The sequence below is a fragment of the Tamandua tetradactyla genome, chromosome 1, assembly GCF_023851605.1.
Source record: "Tamandua tetradactyla isolate mTamTet1 chromosome 1, mTamTet1.pri, whole genome shotgun sequence".
Classification (NCBI taxonomy): Eukaryota; Metazoa; Chordata; class Mammalia; order Pilosa; family Myrmecophagidae; genus Tamandua; species Tamandua tetradactyla.
In genome coordinates this window covers 26,885,154-26,912,236 of record NC_135327.1, presented here as the reverse complement: position 1 = coordinate 26,912,236, position 27,083 = coordinate 26,885,154, and the positions used below count along the sequence as shown (strand labels likewise).

The following is a 27,083-nucleotide window of genomic DNA, read 5'->3' as shown; positions in this document are numbered from 1 at the left end:
CCATAGAGTTAACTTCTGCTGCTGGTGTCTCGGGCTGTTTCTGAATGTGCATTTGCTCCGTAGGAAGAAGATGGACTTCGGATGAGGAAGACAGTGCACAGCAACAGCCCTGTGTCCACCTTAGCCACGGCTGGGAAGGAGGAGGGCCTCAGCACCCGGCTACTCGCTTTGGTGGTCTTGTTCTTTATTGTTGGTGTAATTATAGGGAAAATCGCCTTGTAGAGGCTGCATGCAAAGGATGGTAATTTGGATGATGAATCTGCCATATCACGGAATTTACATTTATCATAACCATGTGTAAAAAGAAATTAACGTATGATGACATTTCACAGGTATTGCCTTTAAATTATCCCTCTTGCACATACACATATACAAACACACACACGACTATAACAGTGTAACAATCTTTTAGAAGATTTAAATGTATAGTAAATGATTGGAGGGTAAAGAATGATCTTTATTAAATGATGAAGGAAACCATGATTAATACTACACTGACATATTGTAAATGTCATTTTAAACATTGTTAGGCTTTGGTACATGTTGCTGGATTACCTCTCCTGAAACAAGACACTCTTCCTCGTCTGTTGGTGCTGGCCTTTGGGAGCCAGAGCCCCGCGCAGCGGGCAAGCGCTGTCGCCTCCATGTAGTCACCCATCACACTGCTCACTCATTCCTGAGGCTTCTTTTCTGTGTCTTCAGTTCTGTCCGCATCATCAGTTCCTGGGGACTGATGGACAGAATCAGAAGCTGAAAAGAATTGCACTGTGGCAGCATCAGATATGCTCATCATGAATGAGGGCATATTTTGGCTGATTGACCCAACACTTCGGAAAAAAAGTCAATGCTTTGTTCTCTAAAGGGACCAAGCTAAATTACTATTGGTTCATGTAGTGACATTGAACTGTTATTCAGAGATGTTTAATGCATATTTAACTTATTTAATGTATTTCATCTCATGTTTTCTTATTGTCACAAAATTTTAATTAATGCTGTGGCCTAAAACTCACCTGTGCTACCTACTGCCAGTGGGTTATGCTGGCACTGCTGCTGGAGTGCCGTGGGCTCCTCTCTGGAGGTTTCTCGGCACTATGTACCTGTGGAAGGTGTGACTCTGTTGAATTTTGGAAACAGTAGTCAGGATGTGTTTTTCTGTGTAAATCACAGCTGTCATAGGGAGGGAAATTCTTAGTAGCAACAGTCAAGTCTAGATTACCTCTTCAATGGAGAAGAGTAGCTGATCTTAAAGAGGTGAACATACTGTTTTTCCACTATCCCCCAACCACCATCCCTACTTCCAGCACACATGTCCCTAGGTCTGGCCTGGCCTTTCTCAGTGTGGCCCTATGTTGGCGTCATGATGAGTTAGTCAGGCTGCAGAGTGGCAGGAGAGAGGAACCAGCTAGGGGGTGGGGAGGGGATGGTGAGAGAGACTCTTCAAGTAATCCATCAAGTAGTAATTGAGAGTTTGACTGTGAATTAATTTTATGCCGTAAAAGACCAATCCAATCCTGTTGACTATGTAGCATCTTAAAAAGAAAAAAATTAAAATAAAGCCCCAAAATTAAGAACTCTTTTGTCATTTTGTCACAATTGCTATCTGGGGGAAGTTATTTATCACTTTAGTATTTTGCCATTGGAAGATTGGTTTAAAAATAGGACATTGAAAAAATTATATTTTGGGGGAGGTGGGTGGTTGGCCTCAACTGAGGGTATGAAAAGAAAACTATTGAGATTCTAAGAACCTGGTCACCCTTGTCCATCCATAGCTCTGCCCCTCAGTAAAAGGAAACCCCTCCTTTGGGTCAAGAGCTGTGCAGAAGATGTGTGTGAAAGGTACACAGCTTCAGCATGGGGCTGGGCTTTAAAAGACAAAGTCCATCAAGGAAGACAGTTCTTAGAAAGTACCACTTTGAGACAGATTGCTCTTGAGCCTGACCAGGGTAGAAAGAGCCAGGATTTGGCTCTGGGGCGCTGGGTTAGGGACTAGAGGACCGTGAAGTAGAAGCTGCCGTGAGTCCTAAGTAAGTAACTTCCTATCTTCATGAAAAGAAGTGTTCTATAAATCCCAGGAACTCATAGTAAATGGTAGAAAACCAAATAACCTACTGTTCAAATTTCATCTAGCATGCATTCATGGAAGGCTGCATAGTTGTAAATTAGTCCCCAGTATCTTCCATATAGATCCAGGTACTTGTAAAAGGGAGTGAGAAGACTGAGCTGTGAAGCATGTGCTTTCTGTTATTTTCTGCAAATGGACTAAAATGTGTCTAATTGTAGGAAATATTTTAAACTGTCTAGGCCACACAACTACTCTACTCTAATAATCCTTTCAGATTAACTTGAAATCAATAGACATGCAAATGAAGAGCATGACTGTGGCCCAATAAAACTTTTTTTTTTTGGGTAAAACTTTATTCACCAAGCCCAGTGACTGGTGGGATTTGGCCTGTGAGGCCATAGTTTGCTGATGCGCTAGAGTAATTAGGTTCTTAAAAGAGATTGCTTGGGGAACCCATTTGGTGTTGGGTCCTTGAAGGTGATTCAGTTTCTTATGTACATCTAGGAGCACAGATATTCAGCTTCTCAGAGGATGTGGACAATTTGGTTGCAACTAAAATAAAATTTTGAAGTTCATGTTTGACTCTTCCTTCTAGCCAGTCATCCTATGCAATGGTTGGGACTTGCTGAGCACATGTTCTTTTGTGGGGCTTTCTGAGTGAGCGGAAGGAGGAAGCTCATCAGGGAGCCTGGGGTGCTTTGAGAACATGGGTGTTGGGGAAGGTCTTGCTTTTGTGTAAATGAGCCTACTTGGTGGAGGGTGTGCTGGCAGAAGGGGTAGTGTATGCGGAGAAGCATGGCAGGAGAAAGAAGAATGAGAGTAAGGTTAACAGTTGGGCAGGTGGTCCTGCCACAGCAAAGGGTGAGAGTCAAATCATTGGAATGAACTGCTCTAGAAAGAGAGAGGCAGAAGCTGTCAGGAGTGCTGTAGCCAGGCTGCTTTCTGTGTCCTGCACTCGTGTGGTTACTGATTGTAAGGCAACTCTAAGAGTGGGGCTCTTGCTTTAGAAATAGCCAGCACAGAGCTAACAAATACATATGAGATGCATGTAATAACAAAGTTCCATCAATTTTTATTGATTGCATTTTTTAAATTGATAATTTAAGCTCCCTTGACTGGTACAGAATGTGTCTTAAAGATAGGAAGCTGTTTTATTTGTAGGTATGAGGACCCAGCTGCCATTTTTTTCTCCTCCTAATTTACATGTTTTCCCTCTCTAGTCTTCTAAACTGCTGGCACCAGCAGTAATAAATACTGATACAATCAAAATTGATTTTTACCAGTGGTCAGTTTATGCCTAGAGAGACAGCTTATACCTACATAACACAGAAGGGGGAAAAATGAAGAACCTTCAGTGATCCGTGAAAACCTAAATGCTTTCAAACAAATCCCAGGAGCAGAACTGCTATCGAAAGATATCAGTGCTGGACTCACAGGCTGTGTCGAGTCAGATACAGCTTAACGCAGGAATAGCTCACAGCCTTTCAGATGAACTTAAAAACAAGCTGTCTGTCAGTGTGGGTTTAGCATATGTACCATATGTAAATAGCTAGGCTTAAGTTTTTTTGCACACACAAATCGTTGTATTTGCAAACTCTGAATCCATGCCAAAATACAATGCCATTTGTCATTTTCAGTTCCTTCTCTGAATAACTGGCCCATTTTACAGGAGTCTGGTTTTGATTTGTAAAATTCTTGATTTAAAAGAAAAAAAAAATAATCAGAGAGACGAGTCTCGGGGTATTAAATCATCCTAAACCCTTTAATAATATTTAATCTCAGAGACCTTCTCAAGTGAAGAGGCCACTGCTTCCCCCTGCTGGAGGTGGCATTTCAGTGACGGGCATCCGGCTGTAGGTGTTGGGTCCCGGAGAGGCTTGCCCTGCCTCTTCCTGTTGCACCTATCTGGCCTAGAGGAGGAAGAGAACCAAGTAAAACTGGCATCAGTTGGCACATTACCACTCTGAAGAGACCTAGAGTAGATGAGTGACTCCAGTTCCTGGCACACAAATCTGATCAGACCTGTGATTACTCTTTGGTAATGTAACAGGCAGCTCTGAGGTCCCCTGTCTCCATGTGAGGGATTGTTGGGGTTTTTATGTTTGCTTTTACCCCCACCCCCCACCCCTTTTAAGCCATCCTCTGACAGCCCTGCTTTGATAGGAACCTTTTAGAGTGGGTTGCTGTTCCATTAGACTTTTGCCTTGGCCTTTTCAGAGCTGTTTCCTGTACTTTCAACTCTATCCTCACAACAGTTACAGCCCTGGGGATGAGGAGTCTATTTTGCATGTGGAAATGGAGGCTCCAGGAGGTTAAAATGGGCAAGTTTTTAAAACCTGTCCTTTGGAACTAAATCGGTTTCTGAGAAGGCCTGCTGCCAAGGCCTGAATCACTTGCTAAGGCCTGTCTAAGCTCAGAAAGGGCCTCAAAGGCACAATGTAAAAGGCCCTAGAGTAATTAGCATCACTCTTTCTGATTCCAGCTGCTCTGGCCATTTGCATGCTTTTCATGTGTTTGACCTCATACCTTATTCAGTTATTTTGAAGATAAAGTAGATAGAATCAGGACTGTAGTTCAGATGCTTTTTATTTTTTCTTTTGAAACTAAACATACTCCAGAAAGAGGAGAGAAGTGTACATTTTCCATCTTCTCACTGTCTGAAGATCTCTGCTCAGTGTTCCTGGGGAGCAAATTTAGGGATTTTAGAAAGAAAATTCCCCGTCAGCCTCAGCAGGGCAATGATGGGAATGCTTTATATGAAGGCTTTACATAACTTGTGAATTAAATGTGAGGCGAGGGCAGTTCATTAAAGTTGGTATGACAGAAGTGGCCTGCCGAGGTTTGAAAACAGCCGAGCCCCTGGCATCTCAGGCCTCTCTCTGGGAAATCAGCGAAGGGAGCAAGTAATAGAAGACTGTGATAAGGAGTGGAGACTGTGAAAATGGATCTGCAGCAAGAATCACAAGCCCTTTTGCTCTTACGTCAAAGTCTCATTAGCTGCATACCTAGCACTCAAGGCTCGGCCACGAAAGCATTAGTTGGGGTGCAAGGGGTTAGCCACCCCTGTGCCGAGGGACCCAGAATGCCCTCCAAGGGGTACTTTTAGCCATATCCATGACACTTAAATATAGAGGTTTAGTTTTAATTCACTTTCATTACATTACTTTTTAAAAAGTAAAAGCCATGAACACACATAAACAATCCTATATAATAGTTAAGAACGAAACTGGTTGGGGTGGGGGAGTAAGAAATTGTCTCAATTAATAGAATTACTTCAGATGTTTTTCTTAATGGAATTAATTCATTAGAGAATGTCTGCATCAATTCTGCAGAAAAGCAAGAAAACCTAGCAACAAAAATATAGCTGTTATCTAACTTGCCATAAATATTTGCAATTATGATACCTTGGAATGTTGCCATGATATAGATTGCTTTGATTAAAAGATGTCAGTCGAGTACAACAGTGCCGTGGGATAATAGCTTTCTGCTGCTAGATAAATGCTCATGTTTATTTTTAAACCAGGAAACATTGATCCTGTGACAATGCCCTGTTACAATTATTTTATTATACCGCAGGGTTGATGTATATTTAATCATTTGGCTAATGGATGTGGGTGCAGGACTGATGCTTGGCCACTGTCCTGTTCAACCACTTGCATTCTGATGAGCTTCAGGAACATATCCGGGGCTTTTGTCAGGTGAAACTGCCACCCTAACCTTGTTTCACTGAAACCAAAGCTATGTCAACCAAAATAAAACAAGTTACTCTTTTTGTTGGTTTCTCTTCAGAAAATGCCAACTAAGGGAGACAAATTGATATCTTAAGCCCATTTCAATTAATGTGCTAATAAGAATGCTTTTTTTTTTTTTTCTCGCATGGGCAGGTACCAAAAATCGAACTCGGGTCTCTGACATGACAGGCAAGAACTTGGCCTGCTGAGCCACTGTGGCCTGCCCAGGAATGCATAGCTTTTTATGATTTAAGAAAATGATAAATTAGTGTGCATGTTTCCCACATTGACTTGGTGGTTTCCCATATAATATAAAAAAGTTCTGGTTCTTTTTATGAACTGGCTGCCTGCATTCCATTCTTTTGTTTTTAAGAAATAAATTAAATTCAGCTGTTACCTTCTAGCACAACATGTATTTAAAAACTTTTTTTCCACTGAATCTTTTACTGGGATTCAAAGTTCAGAATTTATTGTGTGTAATACTGAGACCATTTGTACAAGAACTGTTTTTTTGCGTTTAAATATTTGCTTGCTCATCTAGCAAAACATTTATGAAGTACAGTATATTAGACACCATATGAGGTACTGAGAAATTAATTATGGGCGTGATTTTATTTTGTGTTTTCATTTGTAAGCAGCCTTAAATAAGGTGGTTCAGGTTTATATGTGGAGATAAAAATGCAAAATATGTTTGGTTCTCGTTTCTGTTGGTAGCTGTCCTTTTTTTTAAGACTATGAACTATTGCCATTTGGAGCTTCCTGAAAGAAACTCGGTCTATTTAAGTGTTTCCTTCACTACCACTCTCCTTTTTGAGTAAAGACATAGTTTTGATAATGCATGTTGTTCCTCTCTTGCTTTACATTTTTCTCCCTGTCTTGATAAAAGATCTCTCCAGTTTGTGATGTGTGTTTTTATTCTGATTTCAATGTGTGTTAACATTCTGGGAATTGAGCATTTTAAAAGATGTCTTAGAATGCTTTAGTTTTCATAATTTTTCTTGTGTGTATTTTAAGTTGTATTTCCTGTTTTGACATGGAATCCACTTAAAAAGTTGGTGCAGGAAAGGACTCTTTCCCATCGTACATTTTGGTTATCTGATATGTAATAAATTCATGGTTTTATGACTGACTTTACATTTCCCGGAGGGAAGATGTATTTCTGCAGTATCCAGATCGAAAGCCATTCACAGCATGTTCTCACATGTTCCCTGTCAGCCTGATAAAACCTGCCCTGCCAAGGCATAAACTTTTGTACTAGCTGTCTCTGTATTATGTTCAATAAATTCTGTGTTCTGAATATATTTAAAGGATGCTTCAGTGTAAAATTATTTTGAATAGATGGCTTAAGAGCATTTAGATATGTTTTAGAAAATATACTAGATAGATCCCATTTCTCTACTCTTCCTCTGCTTCTTAGCAGCAAGAAATTGGTTTAAATGAAAATCACAGATATTTTTGTGCCAGAAAACAGATCTTAGAGCTGACTTAAGTAAAATTCCTCTTCATTTTACTGATGAGGAAATCTTTGTCCAGAGAGCTTAAGCATGGGTACCAGGCTCATATTCCAGTGTTTCCCTCTCAGGGCAGGCAGGTATCAATGATTTACAGGATATCCATCAGTATAAATTTCTTCCAACTTGGAAAGGTGGGGTGACTTCTCTCTTTAAGCCATGGTTGACAGTTCTCCATCTTGCAATGTTACCTTTTAAATTTCTTTGGATGATAACACATGCAGATGGTAAAAGTTCATGCAACACCAAAGGTAGACACAAGACAAATTGGTTTTCCTCCTACTCCCAACCCATTTCCCTCATCCAGAAATAAACTGAATTTCCCATTTGTTTGCCCTGTGATCCTCTGCAGACACGTGTATGTGTGTGTGTGTATGTACAGCCCTGGCATTATACACAAGTGGCAGCATCCGCCATGTCATGCACATTGCTTTTTATTGACTTTGGAATTTTGGAGATCATTTTGCATCAGCACACAGTACAGCCATCATTCTTCTTAATAGTTCTATGGTTTCTTCTGTATGATGTGCCCTTCATATGAATTACTGAACCAGCCCTCTAATGAGTGCTTTTAAGTAGTATTTAATCTTGCTACTACAAACAAAGCTAAAGTGAATACCCTTGTGATTGGACAAGATACCATGGGATCACTTCCTAGAAATGAGGTGGTTGTGTCAGAAAATGTCTGCATTTTAAATTTCATTAGATACCTTTGCATTGCCTCCCAGAGAGGGTATCCACTTCATAGACCCAGCATTGTCTGTTTCCCTTTTCCTTTGCCACCAAGTTGTATCGTCTAATTGCTGATCTTCTCTCATCTGAAAAGTGAACATCGGTGTTTTAGTTTTAATTTGCATCACTTTGCATGAGGTTGACCAGCTTTTCATATGTGTAAAGTCCTTTGAAAAACACTTATGAAGATCAAAAGTGCAATAAGGTCAAAGGAAATACAGACTTACCATACAAAGGGTTGAAGACAGAAAAACAATAATGAAGATTAGAAGAGCATGTTTTGGAAAATACCCATATACAAATGTGGAAATAAGGATCCATATGATTTTACTGATAGAGAAATGACTAGCAGCAATCGAAATGAGTTGGGTAGGGGTAAATAATTAACGTTTTATGGCCAAACTTAGAGAGTTCTGCTTTGTGATCGGCAGCAGCCTCACCACCATCCAGTCTAAACGTGTTTGTGGCAATCTGGCATCCTCCGACTGGTGTTCATGGAGGGCACACATGAGGAGGCCGTCAGCAGGTCAGCAGACCAAAGTCTCAGCACCCCAGACCGTGGGACCTTCTGTCAGAAGCACTGAAACATAGTGATGGTCTTGAAGGATTAAAATCCCAGCCCTGAAATAGGGGAATCTCCCAAACAGCAACAGAGGGCACCCTTTTGAACATGGGGCCGTTTTAGAGGAGGAGCCACACTGATTGCCCTTATTTCACTCATGCATTAGAAGACAGATCCACTAACTCAGAACTTGCCAGAGGCTGGTAAAGGATGTGACGTGCCCAATCAGAAACTCAAAATACACTCAAAAATTGCACTTAGCTAAGCCTCTCTTTTTTTAAAACAGAACTTCTGTTTCTGTTTTTTAAGCAATGGTGATTACTAACACCACTTCAAAGAAGAAAAGTAACAAAAATTATGGAGAAACATAAAATTTGTGTTACTATATGTACTTTCTGGGGAAAAAATGTACCTTTATGCTACTTCAAAAATGTTAAAATGTGTACATAAGGCAGTAGGCTTTTTTAAAGTCAAGCCATTCTTTTATTTTAACCCACTCCATATAGTCACATTGCTTGTCCTAAAAGAAGCTCCAACATATAGAAAATATTCTCCATTAGTAATGACAAAACCATCAGATAGTATTCATCCAGCAGGTGTGTGAGGAAGGTCTGACAGCCCTCAGCTCTTGCCCAATCATTGTCCCAGCTCCAGCATTTTCTCCTGGGTTTCCCATAAGCGTGGGCATTGAGGATGAGCCCAATTTGTGCAGACTCACAAATGCTATCTTCTCCACCCATTAGCTGTGACTGCTCTTCTGAGCCCTCCCTACCTCAATACTCCTACCACCCAAAGCATTTGAAGCCTCTTTTACCATTGTCTGCCTTTATGGGATTGAAAGCAATTTGAGAGCAAATACCAGGTTTTGTAATTGTTGTATTTGGTTTTGTGTGTTTTAATTTTTTTTTTCCACCAAAGCATTTAATGTACGTAGTGTGAAAAGGCAAGTAGTTCTAACTGGCTTATTTATAATGAAAACCAGCTGGCCATCATCACCCTGGGCCCTTCCCAGAGGCAGCCATTTTAACACTTTGAACTTTTCTGGTTTTATTCTGCATATTTCCAGACAATATGGTAATATTACTTTTTCTTGATTTTCCATCTGTAGATTTCATCTATTGACTTTCTCCTAGGAAGATGAGGATTTCATACCTGGAACATTTCTCTACTCCCTCCCAACCACATATCTTCTTCCCCTGCCCTCTCAGAGTTAGGTCATAATTTTTTGGCTAAATCAGTATCTTTTTGTATTATTAAGACTACTAAAATACTGCTCACAGCTGTGCCTTGTATGTTCTATGATTACATTTCCTTTATGTACACGGCCCTTTGTTTTCCCAGGAGTTACTAAATCTCAGTGTTTTGTTTGCTTAGTTTTCTGTATGTCTATGGTTAGGTCTGGCCCAGACGCTGATAAAAGTGTCACTTTGGTCAGTATGTTCACACGTCAGGTGGTGCCTGATATGGATGCTTTTCTTGTTCTTTATGCCACTCCTGGAGCTCTCCATTCTCTGCTTCATCTCTGGGCCTGCTGCTCTGCTTCTATCCCAGGGAGTCTCTTCACTCACTTTGCTCTCTTCTGGGTTGGATTCTAGTTTTCTGGATCTCTATCTTTCTTGTTTTACCTACCTCATTTTGGGGGGATGGGGTGGGGGGGTGTATATCCTTTGGAAGGTTTCTGAGAAAGGGCTGTCTTTTCCGAGAACTTTACATATCTGACAGTGTCCCATTCTTCCTCACACTTGAGAGAGTGGGTGCAAGACTCAATATCAGAAGTCATTCTGTGGGTTTTGAAAGTTTCGTTCCACTGTTTTCTAGCTTCCAGTGGTGCTCTTAAGAAGTCTGATGCCATTCTAATTTCTGATCCTTTTTAAAGTTCTGAGGAAATTCTTCAATTTTAATTTCCAATCCTCTTTTGATTTTTTCCATCATATTTATAATTTTTAAGGTTTTTTTCCCATATAATATTGTTTGTTTACGGCAACTTAATCTTGTTAGATATATAGTCGTTTCTCTTTACTGAGCATATGAACTGTACTTTTGTTGTTATTCTTTCCCCTGTATTATCTGCTACTTACTAGTCACTTTGGACTAGTTTTGTTTTCTATCATGTTGGAGGCTTGCCTCCAAACCCTCGTTGATCTCTGTCTTAGGTATGTGGGAGCAAAGCACTAAGAAGCCGATGGGAAGCTGTGTGTGTGTAGGTGGGATCTGTCGAATGGTGGGTCTCTATGAAAGCTAACTGGGTAGGAAGCTAATGTGGCCTCCTTGGAGGAATCTCTGCTGTCAGTATCTGTAGCTGGTTTAGCTCGGGCTTGTTTCTCCAGAGAGTTTTCTAATGTCCTGCCTGGCAGGCTAAGCCTGGCCACCATCTCTCTAGCTGCCGAATGGAGGAAGAGGCCGAGAAATGTCACTGTTCAGCATGTAGAATTTCATTTACTCCTCTGTCTTTAGTATGAAACCTTTCCCAGGGCTGCCCCAAATCCAAAGAGCCAAAAGACCTTAGGCTTTTGATCTTTTACAGGATTGGGGAGAGGATCTGGGGGCATACCTGCTCCTTTTATAGACTTTCAGAAAGTCTTCCTGTTTTCAGCCCTGCTGCTCCCTGCCTTCCGAGGAGTCTGGGGCCGCCAGTTTCTAAGCCGTAGAGGGTGGGATGGGAGATCTTTGGCACAAGATCTTTGCCCATAAGATTCCCAGATTCCAAAATTTTGCTGGTCTCTCTCTTTTTTTTTTTTGCTATGGTCTCTTCTCCTTTTCCATTTATCCTTGTGGTTTTATGCCTCTTTATCCTCTTCCATAATTTACTAGGACTTCAGAAGGAAGTAGAGGGAAAAGCATGCGGCCTGCCTGCCCACTTGGAAGCCCGGTATACCCACTATAGGACCTGGCATGTGATGGGTACTCAGTAAATACATTTAGGTCTTAGTAAACTGACACTGTGATTTTATTAGAAGTAGCGATAACCTAAATTTTGTTAATTTATTTTTTCTTCTAAGGGATTAAAAACATACCAGATCTTGATGATGAATATGCAACTATGTGATGATATTGTGAGTTACTGATTATATATGTAGAACAGAATGATCAAAATAGGAATGTTTGCATTTGTTTGGTGTTTTTTGGTATTTAAAAAAATTTTTTTTTAATTATTAAAAAAAAAACAACAGCAAAAAAACATACCAGATATAGGAATGAGAGTAGTAGGTTATTTAATAACCTTTAGGAAATATATCCTATATCACTGTGTAAAGACCCATCTTCCCTGAGATTTTCTTTCTTCAAAACCATTCCTCTTAGAATACATCATTGATTCCTTTTGAAAGTCTTATTAGTTATTTGGTCTTCCCAAACACTGGGGCTGGATGGCTCCAGGAGCCATCAGGTTTAAGCTCATTTTATGGTGAAGAAACTGGGGCTAGGGGACTCCAAAGCTAAGGAGGAAAAGCCTCAGGTACCTGCATGAAGCTCGGGGGGACCCTGTTCCAGGCCCTGTGACCCCTCCTTGGGGACGGCAGTTGTCCCCAAAGCCCTTCTGAGAAAGCCTGGCTAGTAGACAACAGGTAGCCTCTGTTCTGCCCATCTTATTAAAAAAAAAAGGTGGGGAGCGGGCAGCAATATCCAAATTGCAGGCTGGAATTTAGATTATGTGGCTGTGCATCCTGATGTTTGAGTTTAATCCCTCCCACCAGGACTTGGAGCAGTTATTCTTTACCCAGTCTTTACTGAGCTCCTGCGACGCTTCAGGCTCATTCCACACACAGAGGAGCAGCAGGTAGCAAGCAGACAAATCCGAGCCTTGCCACCAAGGAAATCCAAGCCTGTAGGAGAGAGGTGGACGACAAGAAGGGAAACGAACCAATGGGACATTTTCAGCCACTATATCTGGTGTGACGGAGATAAAAAGAATGCCGAAGTGGGAAGTGGGGGAGGTAGGTGACGTTAAAGCCAAGCCCCCCAGTGTTGGGAGAGCCAAGGGGAACGAGCTCCACAGGATTTCAGGAGGGCAAGAGGCCTGGAAGCCTCGGCTCTCATGGGGTGAAATATTTTTAGATGGTTCGTTCTCAGGGTGATTGGTAGATACTTTGCTCCCATTGCCGCATCCATTTAATTGGGGGTGATGTGTGTGAGAAAGGCCCAGCTTTCGGTCACTGAAGGTCACCAAAGATGGCGTGAGCTGCCACACCACAGCCCCTCGGCCCATCTGTGACGCGAACGGCCAATGAACCAGCCTGAGCTGTGGCCTTCAGGCGACTCCACAGTCTCCATCAGAAAGCCACTGCCACCAGCCCCCCACGCCCGAGTCACCTGGACTCCATGAGATGTTTGCAGAACACATCATCAGGGTGGGTGCTGTCTCAGGCCGGGCACCACTGGCAGATGATCCACACTTGCTTACAAAAAAGCAAAGAAATAAGTTTTGACAACCCACATGTGTTCATCCGTGGGCCTCTGAGAGCAGTGGACGATTGAAACTTTTGATTAAACAAACCGAAAAACCTCATTTACTCTCCTGGGAGCTTGTGTTCTGAAATTATAAATTGCTGGTTTTGTTTTTTTTTTTAATGTGACTGAACACATGATAGAATACATTAATTTTGTTTTATTTTGAACTAGAACTGTGCATTTTACTTTCCCCCCTTTTGATGGAAGCTATTTCAAGTTTCACGTGGAGGGTTGAGGCTACGGACAGGTTGGACAAGCGAAGGCAGGGTGTCTGGGGGCCACTCGGCCCATTGCCGTGAGAGTCTTCAGCCCCTCGGCCCCCAAACTGACCCTGTTTCAGCCCAGAGCCTGGGAAATCCTAAGCCTGGTTTCCACGAGAAAAGGCCTATTGTCCTTTCTTCAGCCGTATCAGCTTCTATCAGAGCATCCACTGCTCCAAAACCAAGATGCTAACCAAGCCCAATCAAGGGGAGGACAGACCCACAGCTGTTTGTCCAGCACCTTCTCTCTCTCTAAACACACACCTAATTAGAGGTGGTTCTGTGCTGTGCTCACACAAAACAGGGCTAAACTGCTTTTCCCAAATACAGTTCACAAAGCCCACCCCTGCTAGGGAGCCAGGGGCCTGCAGGCTGCTGGGAGGCCCAGAGCTCAGGCTCTGGGGTCCACAGCAGGATTCAGAGGGAGGTTGGATCCCAGCTTTTTGTTCCTTATGACCTTGGGCAAGTCCCTTCAGGTCCCTGAGCCTCAGACCACTCTTGCTACCTGACGCTGTTGTATCCCCAGCCTAGAACGTCTTGCCCTTCACATGGTAATGCTTTCTTCACATGGTTTGGGGTGACCATTAAGTGGGATCACGGGCATTTGTTTAGCTAACAAGCACTTATCGAGGCTCTACCATGGGGCAGGTACTGCTAAGCCTACAGTGAGTCTCCCTTTTCCCATCAGGCCTACGCTCCAGGTGGAGGAGGCAGAGAATAAATACAAATAAGTGAGTTCATTTCAGCAATAAGTAGTATAAAAGCAGAAAACAGTGTGATGGGATAGGTAGTATGACATTCCCTTTTTAAGGGATTATAATGGCAGGTCTGCCTGAGGAGGTGATATTTGACCTGAGACTTGAATGAAAAGAAAGAATCCAGCTTCTGACTATCTGAGGGAAAGAGAATACTAGGCAGTGGCAAAGGTGGGAGCAAAGGTCCTGGGGCAGGAACCAGCTTTGGCATGACAAGGCAACGGAAAGAAAACCAATGTGACTGGGCTTGAGCAGGGAGCTGGGATTTTACTCTGAAGGCAGTAGAAGCCCCTGGAGAATTTTAAGCAGGGAAGGGCAGTGGGACGAGCTGAAGGCATAAAGCAGGGAAAGCTGGAGTTCACCTCTACTGGTTTTATTCTCTTCCACACATTCTCTCGAAGACACTCCACTTCCTTCCTTTAGAACTATGATCCCCTTGGTTGACTTTAATAACCAGCGAGAACATTTTTCAGGCTGTTTAATTTTATTAAGAGATTCAAATTTAATGATGAATTGTGGCTTGGTTTCCTCCAGCCTCAATACAAAACTTGCTCAGTCGTGGACGTATCATTGACACTCACCCTCATTCCTTCCAGGAACTCCCCCAACCCCAATTTAGCCTAATACCATAAATAATCCAATGATTTCTCCTACTTTGGTAACTAGGCCAGGAATACTCGTAGCTATTTGAGACCTACAGAGAATATTAACTTGGGGTTTTTGGTTTTCATTTTTTTAATAAGGTCAGGTAGATAAGTTAGGGCAATTTCAGTGGGCTGATTGAGCCCCATGCAGTCCGAGGACAAGGGCTTCCCTCTGGAAGCATCATCAGCCTCACAGACAATTGTTGTTCAAGATCTCTGGGAAGAGCTGAGACGGGAGGGCCACGGCGGCTGTGAATCACTGGCACACAGTCCCAAAAACCCTTGAGCCCACCAGGATGCTAGTTAATTTCACAATGTGCAGACGAGGGCCGGGAACACAGGCAGGATCCCTGGAGATGCACAGCCTGTCCCTCCCCTACACCCCTACCCCCCCCCCCCCAGAGGACAGCCCCCTCTAAGCAGAGGAGAACACGTGGCACAGAGGCTGGACAAGGCCAAGCATCCTGGCACCTCCTCTGCAGTTATCACTCTGTCCCTGAAGACCCTCACCCCCTCAGAGGATGGTTCCCAAGACATCCATTGGGAAGCTTCTCTCCCTCCTTGTCAGTCAAGTGCAGGAGATTTTGAAAACAGGAGGGCTGTGCAGGGCTAATTACAGAGCATGTTAGCATTTCCACTATCATTAGTATTAATTACTTTCCAAAGCCTGGAAACGTTGCTTTCCTCCAAAGAATTGCCCCCAACAGCCAGCCCAGTGCATGCTGGTGCTCGGCGTGGGTGAGGGAGGCTCGGAGGCAGCAGCTTTCTCAGGGGAGGCCACGGTTCTTGTCTCAGACTGGGCCCCTTCATCCAAGAGCTGGCCTGGGAGGGTGGATTTACATGCACGCAGTGCTGACAGCTTGAGGTTTGACTCAAGCACAGGGAGATGCAAACAAACGCCAGCAGTCAAAACTAAAGAAAACAGAGTTGTCCCTGAAGAGAGAAGCCCTTTGCTGGAAAACGGAGAAGTACTGAAAGCCCAAAGCAGCATCTTTAATTCATGGCCCAGCTTGCGTTTGTGTTGCTAAATTTGAATTAATAATCTTTAAACAGCCACCCACAGGCTGGGCAGAGCACCCTCGTGTGCAGCAGCTCAGGGTGCCTGCGCTCCATTCCACAGGAAGAGAAGGGGGTGGGGGTGGGCCCTGGTGGGCAGGGGGACCCTGGGGCGGCTAGCTGACTGGCACTGGTCCACGGACTGCCCACGATGACGCCCGAAAATCAGGGTCAGCACTGAGAAACTGGATGGCCATGTGACGCCGCCATGGCACTTACGGGAATGGTCAGGTGCAGTCTCGACCCCCTACTCCCGAGACCACCCATGTGCGGCACAGGCCTCGCTGACAGGCCATCGGGCCACATGTCCGTTCATGCCAGTTTAAAGAAAAGACAGGTCCTTCACCACGGGTAGCCTACCGAGCTCTGTGCCCTGGACAGGGCCAGCCTCCAGAAGCCCCTCAGACCTGTCTCACTGCCGCTGGAGGGCCAGGCCTAGAGCTAGAAGGAGGACCGGGAGAGACGCCAGCTGAGGCTGCGGCCCCCCACCGCTCTGGGGTTGTCCCAGCAGGGGCTGCTGCTGCAGGGGCCTGGACAAGTCCTGCGCCCTCCCCTCACAGAGCACCAGGGGCGCCTGGTAGGACGTGGGGCGCTTCTCGGGGGCATCGGGGCTTGAGCCATCCGTGGGCCTCTGTCCGATGAAGAGCAGGCTCTGGCCGCCGGGGTCCAGCTCCATCTTGAAAAGCTCATACTCCACGTGGGGGAGCCGGATGCCCAGCGGCAGGCAGCCGTTGGTGGCCGTGACGTCCCGCTCGGTCCCCAGGGCCCAAGTCCCTGGCTCCCCGCAGCTCCCTGGCATGGAGAAGTTGAGCATAACCGTGGTGACTTGGTCCATGGGGGTCACGCGCGCTCGCGTGACCTCGAACACCAGCTCGGTGGCGCCGCGCACCTTGGCGGAGGGAGCGGCCCCGGCGTAGCGGCCGGCGGCGAACACGGAGAAGGTGGGCTGCCGGCAGGCGGGGTCGGAGAAGTGGTGGTAGCGTCCCTCCCACGAGCGGTTGTGCCCGTGGAAGGTGAAGAGCCGGGTGAGGAAGAGCACGGCCGGGCGCACCTCGCAGCCCGCGCTGACCCACTGGCCGCCAAGCCGCAGGGGCATGGCCGCCTGGGGGGGCAGGATGGGCGGGTGGTGCTCGTTGGAGCGGGAGATGAGGCCACAGGCCGGGCAGGGCTGAGCGTGGTGCTGGCAAAAGACCAACGGAAAAGAGGTGATCTTCCAAGGTGGAGGAGGCAAGGGTGCAGCCTGGAATGGCGCACCTCATCATCCACCGCTCCCCCCCAACCGCCCTCCCTCTTTGCTTTTCTCTGAACCCAGCAAGCTCCTCCCCTCCTTCAGGCCTTTGCCCTGCTGTGCCCACCCCCACCTGGAAGGCTCCCCCACCCCCACCATACTGTTGCAGGGCTGGACCCTTCCTTTAGGTCTCAGCTCAGACAAGCCTTGCAAAGTGTTTCCAGACCACCCCATTGAAAGGAGCATTCGGGGTCCTTTCTATCACATCACCCCCTTTCATTTTCCACCATAGACATATGGGGAAAATAAAATATCACAGACCTAAGATATTTTCTCTGCCTTTCTCCCCTCCCTTTTATTAGATGATAAGCTCTAGAAAGTGGAGACCATTACTCTGGGGTATGCCCAGGGCCCAGCACAATGCCTGGCTCATCGGAAGCACGTGCTCCATATTTGTTGAATGATTGAATGAATGATAAATGAATGGAAGCATGCCTGGGGCTGATGTCTGGGGATGTGAAAGAACTTGTTTTTTCTACACCCGGCTTGCCATGGTCCTGAAATTAGACCATTAAAATCATTATCTTCTTTACTTATTGTTACTCCACCTCTATCTTTGTGAGTAGAAACACTTCCCATGCAGCTTTCACATGTTACAGTTGAGGAAGCTGAAATTCAGATTCCCCAGCTTGACGTGGTAGAGAAGATTTAAACCCTGCCCATCGGCCTCTCCCCCTCCCCCAGCCCCCAACTGTTTTCTATGCCGAAAGCCTCCCTCTCCTCAAAGCAGTTTGCAAGTGCTATCTCTAGTGGAGAATGGAGGGCTTTTTTTCCCCCTACATGAGCTTTTTTATTTCAAAAGTTTAGATTTACAGAAGCGATGCAAAGTTTGTACAGAAACTTCTGGAACACCCCTCATGCTGCTAGCTCTTGAATGGAGGGCTTTTATCTTCAGAAATCTCATGTTTCAACTCACTTGGAAAGTGAATGTGGTAACAAGGATCAAAAGCCATCAAAATATGCATGCCCTTTGAACCCTATGGCTTGGAATCTGTGCTAAGGAGAGAGCTGAAAAGTTGTGAAGAGCTGTAGCCCAAAGATGTTCATTCCAGTGCTATTTATAACAGGGAAGACCCACCACACTGGAGTTCTGAGGTGCCACCACAGTCCTCAGTCACCCCAGGCTGTACATCGGTTTCCTGGACCTTTGCCTTTGTTTATAGTCGCCCTTTGCCTTACAAATTCTCGTGAATTGTGTTTACAGTAAAACCCATCAACAGGAAACAGATGTGAAAGCAAACTGCATGGGAGGAGTAAATGTGCATTTTGGAGTGAAAAAGCTCAGTAGAGGCCAAAAAGGAACCAGATACAGACAACTTTTGTTGTTGTTTGTTTTTTTAAAAGGGAGCTGCTGCCCAGAATTTAGTCATCATTCTGAGAGGTAGATTTAGAGCATCATTCTGAAAGGTAAATGTCCTTGGAATAGCCACTTATCAAAGCAGGGCTGACGTGGGAGCTGGCAAACCCTTCCTGCTTTGCCTTTCCAGAAGGGAATTTAGGGCCACGGGCCCAGCAGGACAGGCAAGGGAGAGAGGGCACTCTGAGGGCCCAACGGGGAAATCAGATCCGACATTTTCTTTCTTGCAAAAAAACCCAAAAGATTTCCACAGATTGCTGCTGGATGAATTTCATACCAAACAAGTGGCATTTGGGAGTTCTGGTTTAGAAAGAAAATATCTGATGATCAGGAAGAGCTTTTTGTTTTTGTTTTCCTTTTTCGGACAGCCACATTATAAAGCTCTTTTTTTTCTACGATTGAACCTAACCTCACCTTGATTTCCATAATATAGGAAATGATATTATTTTTGGTGTGGGGGGTTTTGCCCCAGAGACTTGGAAGGCACTTTGAAATGCTAGTAAATAGCTGAGAAAATGTTTCTGATGGAAAGAAACTAACACTGTGTAGTTAGCAGGACTACCTGGTAATTGGAATGCTGGCTGATAAGCGTCTCCTTTAATTTGGACATTTTAAGCCACATTCCGGCTGTTGTCACACTAATGTGTATTGACAGAACATACTGCATTACATCTAAATAATCCCAGGGGCTGCCCTTCCCCCAAAAAAACAATATCCTCTGTAGATGGGACATTCGGTGTTGGTAAATTCGGACAAGCAGTTTCCTGTACAGCAGAAACAAATTGAGAACCAGCAAGCTTTTGAGGTGAGAGAGGAGAAAGGAAAGGCATTTCCTTCTTTGGTGCTTCCAAAGAGGGTGAAAGAAGGTACCGTCTCCATCGAAAACCTCCTGGATATGATTCTGCAGAGGTCTGAATTCACACGTATTAATAAACAGGGCCCCCGGCCAGCAGAATTCACACTTGTGTGGAAGCCAAACTCTTACTGGCTTAAGCCTGTTACATAAAGTTATTTCTCAAACAGCACATAACAGTTTCTAATTAACCCCCAGAGGTGACCCCATGCTCAGATGATTTTGGTTAAGTGTTGGCTGATTGATTAGAATTCTATATCCAGGCAATGAATTTGGGGATCAAATTGGTTTTAAATTAACTTCTAAAAATGTTCATGTTTACCATCTGGTTTGGGTCGTGGGCACGGCACAAGGTAACGACTAATTCGTTACTTGGGGATTTATCTGCAGCATTTCCTTCTTTGAAATTATCTTCTTTTTTTTTTATTCTGGGGAGGGGGGCAGTTGGTGTGCAGACATTTAATTTAATGGCTGTACATCTGGCATTGCCCGTCTTTGCATACATTTCTATGTGTTTTGCTTCTCAATCACATTTCAGGCTCGATTGGCCACTTGGGCTGGCCAGGCAGCAGGGAGGATAGGGATGCTGATGACCCCAGAGCCCTGCCTGGGGAGTCGTGAGACTGTTATCCTCCACAAGCTGCAGGGGTCAATCCCCCCTGTATGCAGAGCAGTTTCCCCTGCTTATGTTGTGGGGGAGGGGCGGTAATCACCACTGCACAGACACCAGCGCCTTCTCCTCTCTAAGAAGGATGAATGCAGACCAGGACTCGTGCCTGCAGCACTGGCTGCCAGAAAGGGAACAATTTCGAGGTCACAAAAGAACTCGGGCTGATTTTCTGATTATGAGAACTCCTTGTCATGCTCTTTTTCTGCTACCCAGATCTTGGGTTTGAGGGAGGGAGGGACAGGAGGAAGGAAGGGCAGATAGGGTTTTCCTCCAGTACGTCCCTTCTTGGCATGCTTTGACAAGGGGCTATTTCCAGTTAGTGAGGAGTTGTCCATCTAGTTTAGTTTCCTGAGTGTCTTGTACACGTTGGCACTGAATACGTGCTGAATGATGCAAGGGTTGCCTAAGAGCACTCGATAGGGAAGCCTAAAATTCTTCTACCCATCCACCCACCCATCCACCCACCCACCCACCCATCCACACATCCATCCACCCATCCACCCACCCATCCATCCATCCATCCACCCACCCACCCAACCATCCACCCATCCATCCATCCATCCACCCACCCATCCACCCACCCATCCATCCACCCATCCATCCACCCACCCATCCACCTATCCATCCATCCACCCACCCACTCACCCACCCACCCACCCATCCATCCATCCACCCACCCATCCATCCACCCACCCACCCATCCACCCACCCACTCATCCACCCATCCATCCACCCATCCACACATCCATCCACCCATCCACCCATCCATCCACCCACCCACCCAACCATCCACCCACCCATCCACCCACCCACCCATCCATCCACCCACCCACCCATCCACCCACCCACTCATCCACCCATCCATCCACCCATCCACACATCCATCCACCCATCCACCCACCCATCCATCCATCCATCCACCCACCCACCCAACCATCCACCCACCCATCCACCCACCCATCCATCCATCCACCCACCCACTCATCCACCCATCCATCCACCCATCCATCCATCCATCCACCCACCCATCCACCCACCCATCCACCTATCCATCCATCCACCCACCCACCCAACCATCCACCCACCCATCCACCCACCCACCCATCCATCCATCCATCCACCCACCCATCCACCCACTCATCCACCCATCCATCCACCCATCCACCCATCCATCCACCCATCCACTAATCCACCAGCCATCCATCCACTCTTCTGTCCATCCATCCATTCATTTGTTCTTTTTCTTTCTTTCTTTTTTTTTTACATGGGCAGGCACCAGGAATCGAACCTGGGTCCTCGGGCATGGCAGGCAAGCACTCTTACCTGCTGAGCCACTGTGGCCCACCCGCATTCATTTGTTCTTTCAATAAATATTCACTGGGTGCTTAGTGCAAGTGTTCTTCATCTGGAGTCTTAGACTTCATTTTTACTGACCTCTAACTAATAATAATTAGACATTTCCCCTCATTGTGAATATAGGCAAGGCACTTCAATAACATCAGGAGAAACTTTGACCTTGTCACCAGTGGAAATCAGACATCTCATACCCCCATTAACGGGGTCACAGACACTCAAAACATTCTTTAAGCACAGTACTGCTTTGAAATTAGGGTTCATAAAGAAGCACCTATGTTCCTTCATTGCAAATTAGATTTAAGATTTGGGTAACTATTTCAGCACATAGTAACTGGTTTCCATTTAAATCCACTGTATTTTATTTTATGCTTTTAAAAGCGTTATTCTAAGGAGTGGTCCACAGCCTTCACCAGCCACCAGAAGGGTCCCGGCCCAGGCAAGCTGATAAGTCTCCACCCTCAGGCCAGCCAGGCCCCATGCTCTCTGCCAGGAGCACATTCATACAAATAAAGTTAGGTTTCTTTCTATTTGCTCATTGGGGGGAAAAGAAAAAGGGTCACCAGATTGTTCCCACATCAGGGCAGTAGGTTTGTGATTGCTTAACTTAAAATTAGTTCATATAGCCTATGTGAACTTTGCTTTGAGGTCTGGGGCATCTCAAGGAGAGGGCAGTTCTCTTTGGACTGAAGACTTGCTCCTCAGCAGGTGTTTCATGGACCAGCACCAGGCCCGGGCCCAGCCAAGCCACCTCTGCACCCTAACAGATGCCCAGGAGATGTGCAGCTCACAGACTGGAGGGCCCTGCTCTGTATAACATGAGTGGGGGCGGTGTACTTCAAGGCCCCCCACTCCACGTGGATGACGAGACTTCTGGCCCCATCTGACACTGTGAGGGGGCAGCCGAGGGGTGTGGGGCAGCCCCAGCAGAGCAGGGAGGGAAGCTGCCCTCTCTCTGATTCATTCACCAGCATGTACTAGCCTCAAACGCATGTCAGAACCTGTGCCGGATGCTTGGACACAGAAGGGCACATCTGCTAGGTGGCTGCCATGACCCTACCCTTAGGAACCACCTAGTTCCAGAGGGAAAAGAGAGCTACAAATGCATAAACAAACAATACAGCAACACAGCTTCCATGTGTGCTAAGTGCTAGGGAGGTCGCAGATGAGGAAACATGTAGGGGTGGGATTGGCTGTGACCTCTGAGCTAAGCACTGAGGAAGGGGAGAGACCTGCCTGAGCTCATGGCTCAGCTGGGGCGGAGGTAGGATCCTACAGGGCCACGAGGAACAAGCTGAGAGGATGTGGGCTGGGAAGCGTGGACAGGGTTTCCACCTGGCAAACGCCGGAGCAGTGGAAAGGCAGAGGCCAAGGCTGCCTCAAGCAGCCGGCACAGCATGTGCAACTGTCCTGAGGCAAGCAGGCCCGAATGGGGGGGGGGCGGGGCAGGTGGTGGGGAGGCAGGGGCCAGGTCGTGGAGGGGTCGGTCCCCGACTCACCAGGGCGCTCTGCAGCGGGCGCTGGTAGCCGGTGGGCCGGTAGTGGCGCCTCTCGGCGCAGTCGGTGTGGATGTCCCCCAGGTACAACTCCTCCACCAGGCGCGGCGGCGCGCGGGGCTGCGGCTGCAGGCGGCGCTGCACGCGGACCAGGCTGAGCTCGTGCATGGTGAAGCCCAGCGCCGCCGCGCAGTCCGGCTGGGCCCGGGCGCCCTGCAGCTCGTACACCGCCCCGGGCAGCCAGGCGCGCGCGGGGGGCAGCCGCCCGGCGCAGTCCCGGGCGGCCGGGCTCTGGTCCAGGCGCCCGGCGACATCGAGCAGGGCGCGGGGGCTGTGGAAGACGATGCCCACCTTGTGCAGGTGGTAGTCGGCTTCGGTGGCCCCCCGCGTGACCCAGGAGGCGCGGCGCAGGCGCACTCGGCCCTTGATGAGCAGCGAGTGGGCCGGCTCCCGGCAGGAGGGGTCCCGGTAGTAGAACTGGTAGGCGCGGAAGAGGCGGTTGGGGTAGAAGGTGTAGGCGCGGGTGAGGAACTCGGGTCCCGGGCGCACTTCGCAGCTGCCGGGGCGGGAGGAGGTGAGAAGCTTCAGCATGGATCCCTCAACCCTCTGGGTCGGCCTCCCTGTCTCAGGCCTCAGTTTCCCTTGTGGGCCCTGTCAGCCCCACCTTTGGGGCTGGGGACCTTCCACGCAATGCCTTGCTGCCTCAACAGAGGCCTCTTCCAGTTCCCCCTCCGTTTACTCTTCCTTGCCTCCTTCAGCCAACCTTCTCCCCCAGAAGCCCACAGGACTTGGAGCCAGAGGTCCTGGGTTCCAATCCTGGCTCTGCCCCTCTGTGGGAACCTGAGCTGGTTAAACGCCCCTGTTCCCTGAGCCCTCTTCCTTCTTCTGGGGTCCGGGACAGGGGTATTCAGAGAAGCATCCAGCACAGGGGCTGGTGCCTGGGAGGCACTTGAGAATTGGGGGCTCCTTTCAGCTATTTGGGGACCACTTTCCTGTGAGCTCTGGCCCTGCCTTCTTTTTCCACCACTGGACTCCTGGCACCTGGCATCAAACTTGGCATCCCCTCAACACCCCCTAGGTCCTTGCAGAATGAACAGTGGATGGGTGGATGCGTGGGTAAACAAATTCAGTGAACAGATGGATGTATGATGGTTATATTATATTCTTATATCCTGTCTCTCCGTTTGATGGGGTGACTTCCTGAACCAGATTTTATCCAGGTCCATGACAGGGTCTGTTGATCTAAACCAGGGATAGGACAGTTTTTTCTGCAATGGCTCAGACAATGCATATTTTCTGATTTGTGGTCCTGAGCTCTTCCCTTGCAGGGCTAAAGCAGCCACAGCCTGTGTAAGTGAATGGGCAGGGCTGAGTTCCAGTAAAACTTTACTTACAAAACAGGGTGGGGTAGACTAGGCCCTGGGCGAACAAGTACAGGGTGGGGATGGGAGGTCTAGGTGATTTCTAGACCACCAGTCACAGCCTGGGCTGGGGACAGGGGCCCTCTGGGGCAGGGGAAGAAAGGGTAGGGGGACCTGTACCTCCTCATAATTTCACTCTAAGCAGGTGCCCCCTGGACTATATTTTCCTGATATGTTTGATGCCGGGCCTGCGGCAGCCCAGAAACCGTGTTGTCACCCAGCGGGAAAACAGTTCCCATTTCTTCTCTTTCAGTCCTTCTGATTAAAGAGAATGTCTCAGTTTGGAGCTAATGTATCTTTAACGCTATCTCCTTTTTCTCCCAGAGAGAAGGGCCTCAAAGCCTTAGGCAGGCAACCAGTCTAGTGAGGATTTAATTATGTTGTTTTGCTTTCACTGAGTTTCTTTTTACAGTTACCTCCTATTTATGACAAGCGACACTGCTGCCCATTTCCAGGACGGTCTTAAGCTTCCTTTCAAAATAATTATATTACACTGCAAATGTGTGCAGTTTACTGTAGGCTAATTATACCTTAATCAAGCTGCAAAAATAAATATAAATAAGTAAATAAGTGCATGTTGGTTTGCAGAAAAATATTAAGTAAATAACAGTACAGGGCGGGCTACGGTGGCTCAGCAGACAGAGTTCTCGCCTGCCATGCCGGAGACCCTGGTTCAATTCCTGGTGCCTGCCCATGCAAAGGAAAAAAAAATAAATAAATAAAAATAGCAGTACAGGCAGGAGTTAAAAATGGCGAGGGGCAGCCTGCGTGCCTGAAGGAAGCTCTCCCCTAACCCTTGTCTCAGATGAGGCCTAGGGAGGGCGAGGTTTGCGGAAAGAGGCCCAGCTATACGTGCTGACATCTAGGTGGTCCCCAGCCTCTGGGTCTCTTTTCACACTCCTTGGGGGAAGCAGCAAAGCCGTTGGGAGAGCACGGAAGGGTCCTTTCTAAGAGCTGCTGTGGAATACTGCTGTCTCCAAGCCCGAGCAGACTGTCGGGGCAGCTGCCCTCTCCCCTCCCCGCCCTCCCTGCCCCAGTTCTATCTCAGAGTGACCCGGCCAGTGGGTGCCAGGATCCCCCTGGACTGTACAGTGGGATGTGGATGGGCAGCTCTGCAGAACCTGGAAGCATGTCTGAAGAGGCCTTCCAGAATGCAAAGCTGAGCAGACGTTTGGCCCTTGGGTTTCTCCCCAAACTCAGGAGGTATGTGGAGGACGTGGGCACAGAGAGTGAAGTCCCTAGTCCGCAAAGGGGCCTGGGGGCAGGCATATGCCAGGTGTGGAGGAGGCTGCGGAAGCCTCCCTTCTCTCCACCTCCACCCCGGAGGGTGGTCACAGCTGGCTCAGACCTCCCCCATCTAATACAGAGTTTGTACCCTGATAATGAGGGCTGAGCCCCAAACCCATGGGTCCCAGAAAAGGAACTGAGCCTCTGCAAAAGGTCAGAAAAAGAATTAGGTGAGGGAAGGGAACACTAGGACCCTTCCCTGGCCCTGCCACTTCCTGCCATGGGTCTTTGTGCCAGTTGCTCCCTCCTCCTGTCTCTCAGGATGGTGGATTCCTCTTTCAGCTCATTTGAATGCCACTGCCTCCTGGAAGCCTTCCTTGACTGCTCTCTCTAAAGAATTCTCCCAGTTTGCTGGGAGATAAATATCCCTTTCAATACAGGAATATTGCTTATTTCTGGGATCATGTGTTTAGCACGTGCTCCCACCGCTACCTCCCCTGCGCCTGGCTCACAGCGGTCAGTGGATGAGTTTCATCCATGTGCTGTTTGTGGCCAGGGTGGGCACCCACCAACACGGTCCCTGCTGCCAGGGTGTGCTCTGCAGAGGGGAGGCCAGCAGAGACCTGTCACATGGAGAAGGCCTCTGGGTGAATGGAGCAAAGGGCCGAGGGTCAGGGAGGGTCCTGTGGCCGAGGTTAGTCTTACCCGGTGGAGATCCAGGGTCCGTCGAGCCGAGGGGGTAGCAGCGCGGCACCACGGGCTTCCTCAGGCAGGGGCTGCTGGCAACCGGGTCCCCAGCGCGGGAGGCCGCCCCCCGCCGTTGCTTCGGTTTGGGCTGAAACCAGGCAGACCCAGGTTAGCCATTCCTGGGGTCCCAGGTTTCCTTCCTGCCCCCCGCCCGGCCTGGACCACAGCCCCAGAGGCCGTGGAGTGCCAGTCAGGGCTTTGCCCCCACCGACAGCTCAACCCTCTCCCCAGGACACCCAGCTCCCCCCACCTTGGGCTACCCCAGTCCCCAAGACAGTGTTGGGCTCCCCCAGACAGGGGAGCCTAGAATCTGATCTGTGGGCTTCTGGTGCCATGAAACTCCCTGAATCCAGCCTGCTGGCGCATCGCATCCCGGATCCTGCACTGTTGCAGCGCATCCCGGATCCTGCACTGTTGCAGCGCATCCCGGATCCTGCACTGTTGCAGCCCTGGAACTCAAGCCTCCTGGGAAGACTGTCCCAGACTCCCAGACTGGAAAGCCTCCGAGCACCGGGTCATGAGGAGCCAGAGGCCCAGAAGCTCGGACCTTTGCAGACCCACATGCTGGGCCGGGCACCAGTGGCAGTGACTGAAGAAGGCCCACGCTTGTGGACAAATGGCCCTTTCGGCCCCAGGCCCGAGGGTCTGAAAGGAGCTGCTGGCAGCCCTTCGAGGCCACTCACTCCATCCCTCATCGCATATGGCCTGTTATGTTGTCCGTCTCTGTGTCTGTGGCACCCGGGCAGCACCCAGAATGTAGTAAGTGCTCAGTGCACGTGTAGACAGTGGGCGAGCGCGTGACGGGGGTGCTGGGGCGGATGCTCGAGGCCAGCGGGTATGGACCACGCTCTTTCTCCTGGGATCCTCGTCACCCAGCCTGGGGCTCTGGGATGAGATGGGAGACCTCAGGGA

At 47.7% G+C, this 27,083-nt stretch overlaps 2 protein-coding genes across 5 annotated transcripts in view; one reads left to right on the top strand and one right to left on the bottom strand.

Moving 5' to 3' along the window:
* VAPB (VAMP associated protein B and C) overlaps nucleotides 1-7,100 on the top strand; it is a 123,794-nt gene extending 116,694 nt beyond the window's left edge. For all 4 annotated transcript variants that reach the window (XM_077113029.1, XM_077113020.1, XM_077113013.1 and 1 more), the window contains exon 6: nucleotides 64-7,100. In XM_077113029.1, coding sequence (XP_076969144.1) covers nucleotides 64-222 — 159 coding nt within the window. In that variant the 3' untranslated portion in view covers nucleotides 223-7,100. The remainder of the gene's footprint in view (nucleotides 1-63) is intronic.
* Nucleotides 7,101-15,117: 8,017 nt separating this feature from the next.
* Nucleotides 15,118-26,506, bottom strand: APCDD1L (APC down-regulated 1 like). Its single transcript, XM_077156861.1, has 4 exons — nucleotides 26,422-26,506; nucleotides 26,130-26,259; nucleotides 22,780-23,332; nucleotides 15,118-16,939 (listed from the first exon to the last, which is right to left on the bottom strand). Exons 1-4 carry the CDS (start codon nucleotides 26,504-26,506, stop codon nucleotides 16,172-16,174), a joined length of 1,536 nt encoding a protein of 511 aa, XP_077012976.1. The 3' UTR covers nucleotides 15,118-16,171.
* Between the last annotated feature and the right edge of the window lie 577 nt (nucleotides 26,507-27,083).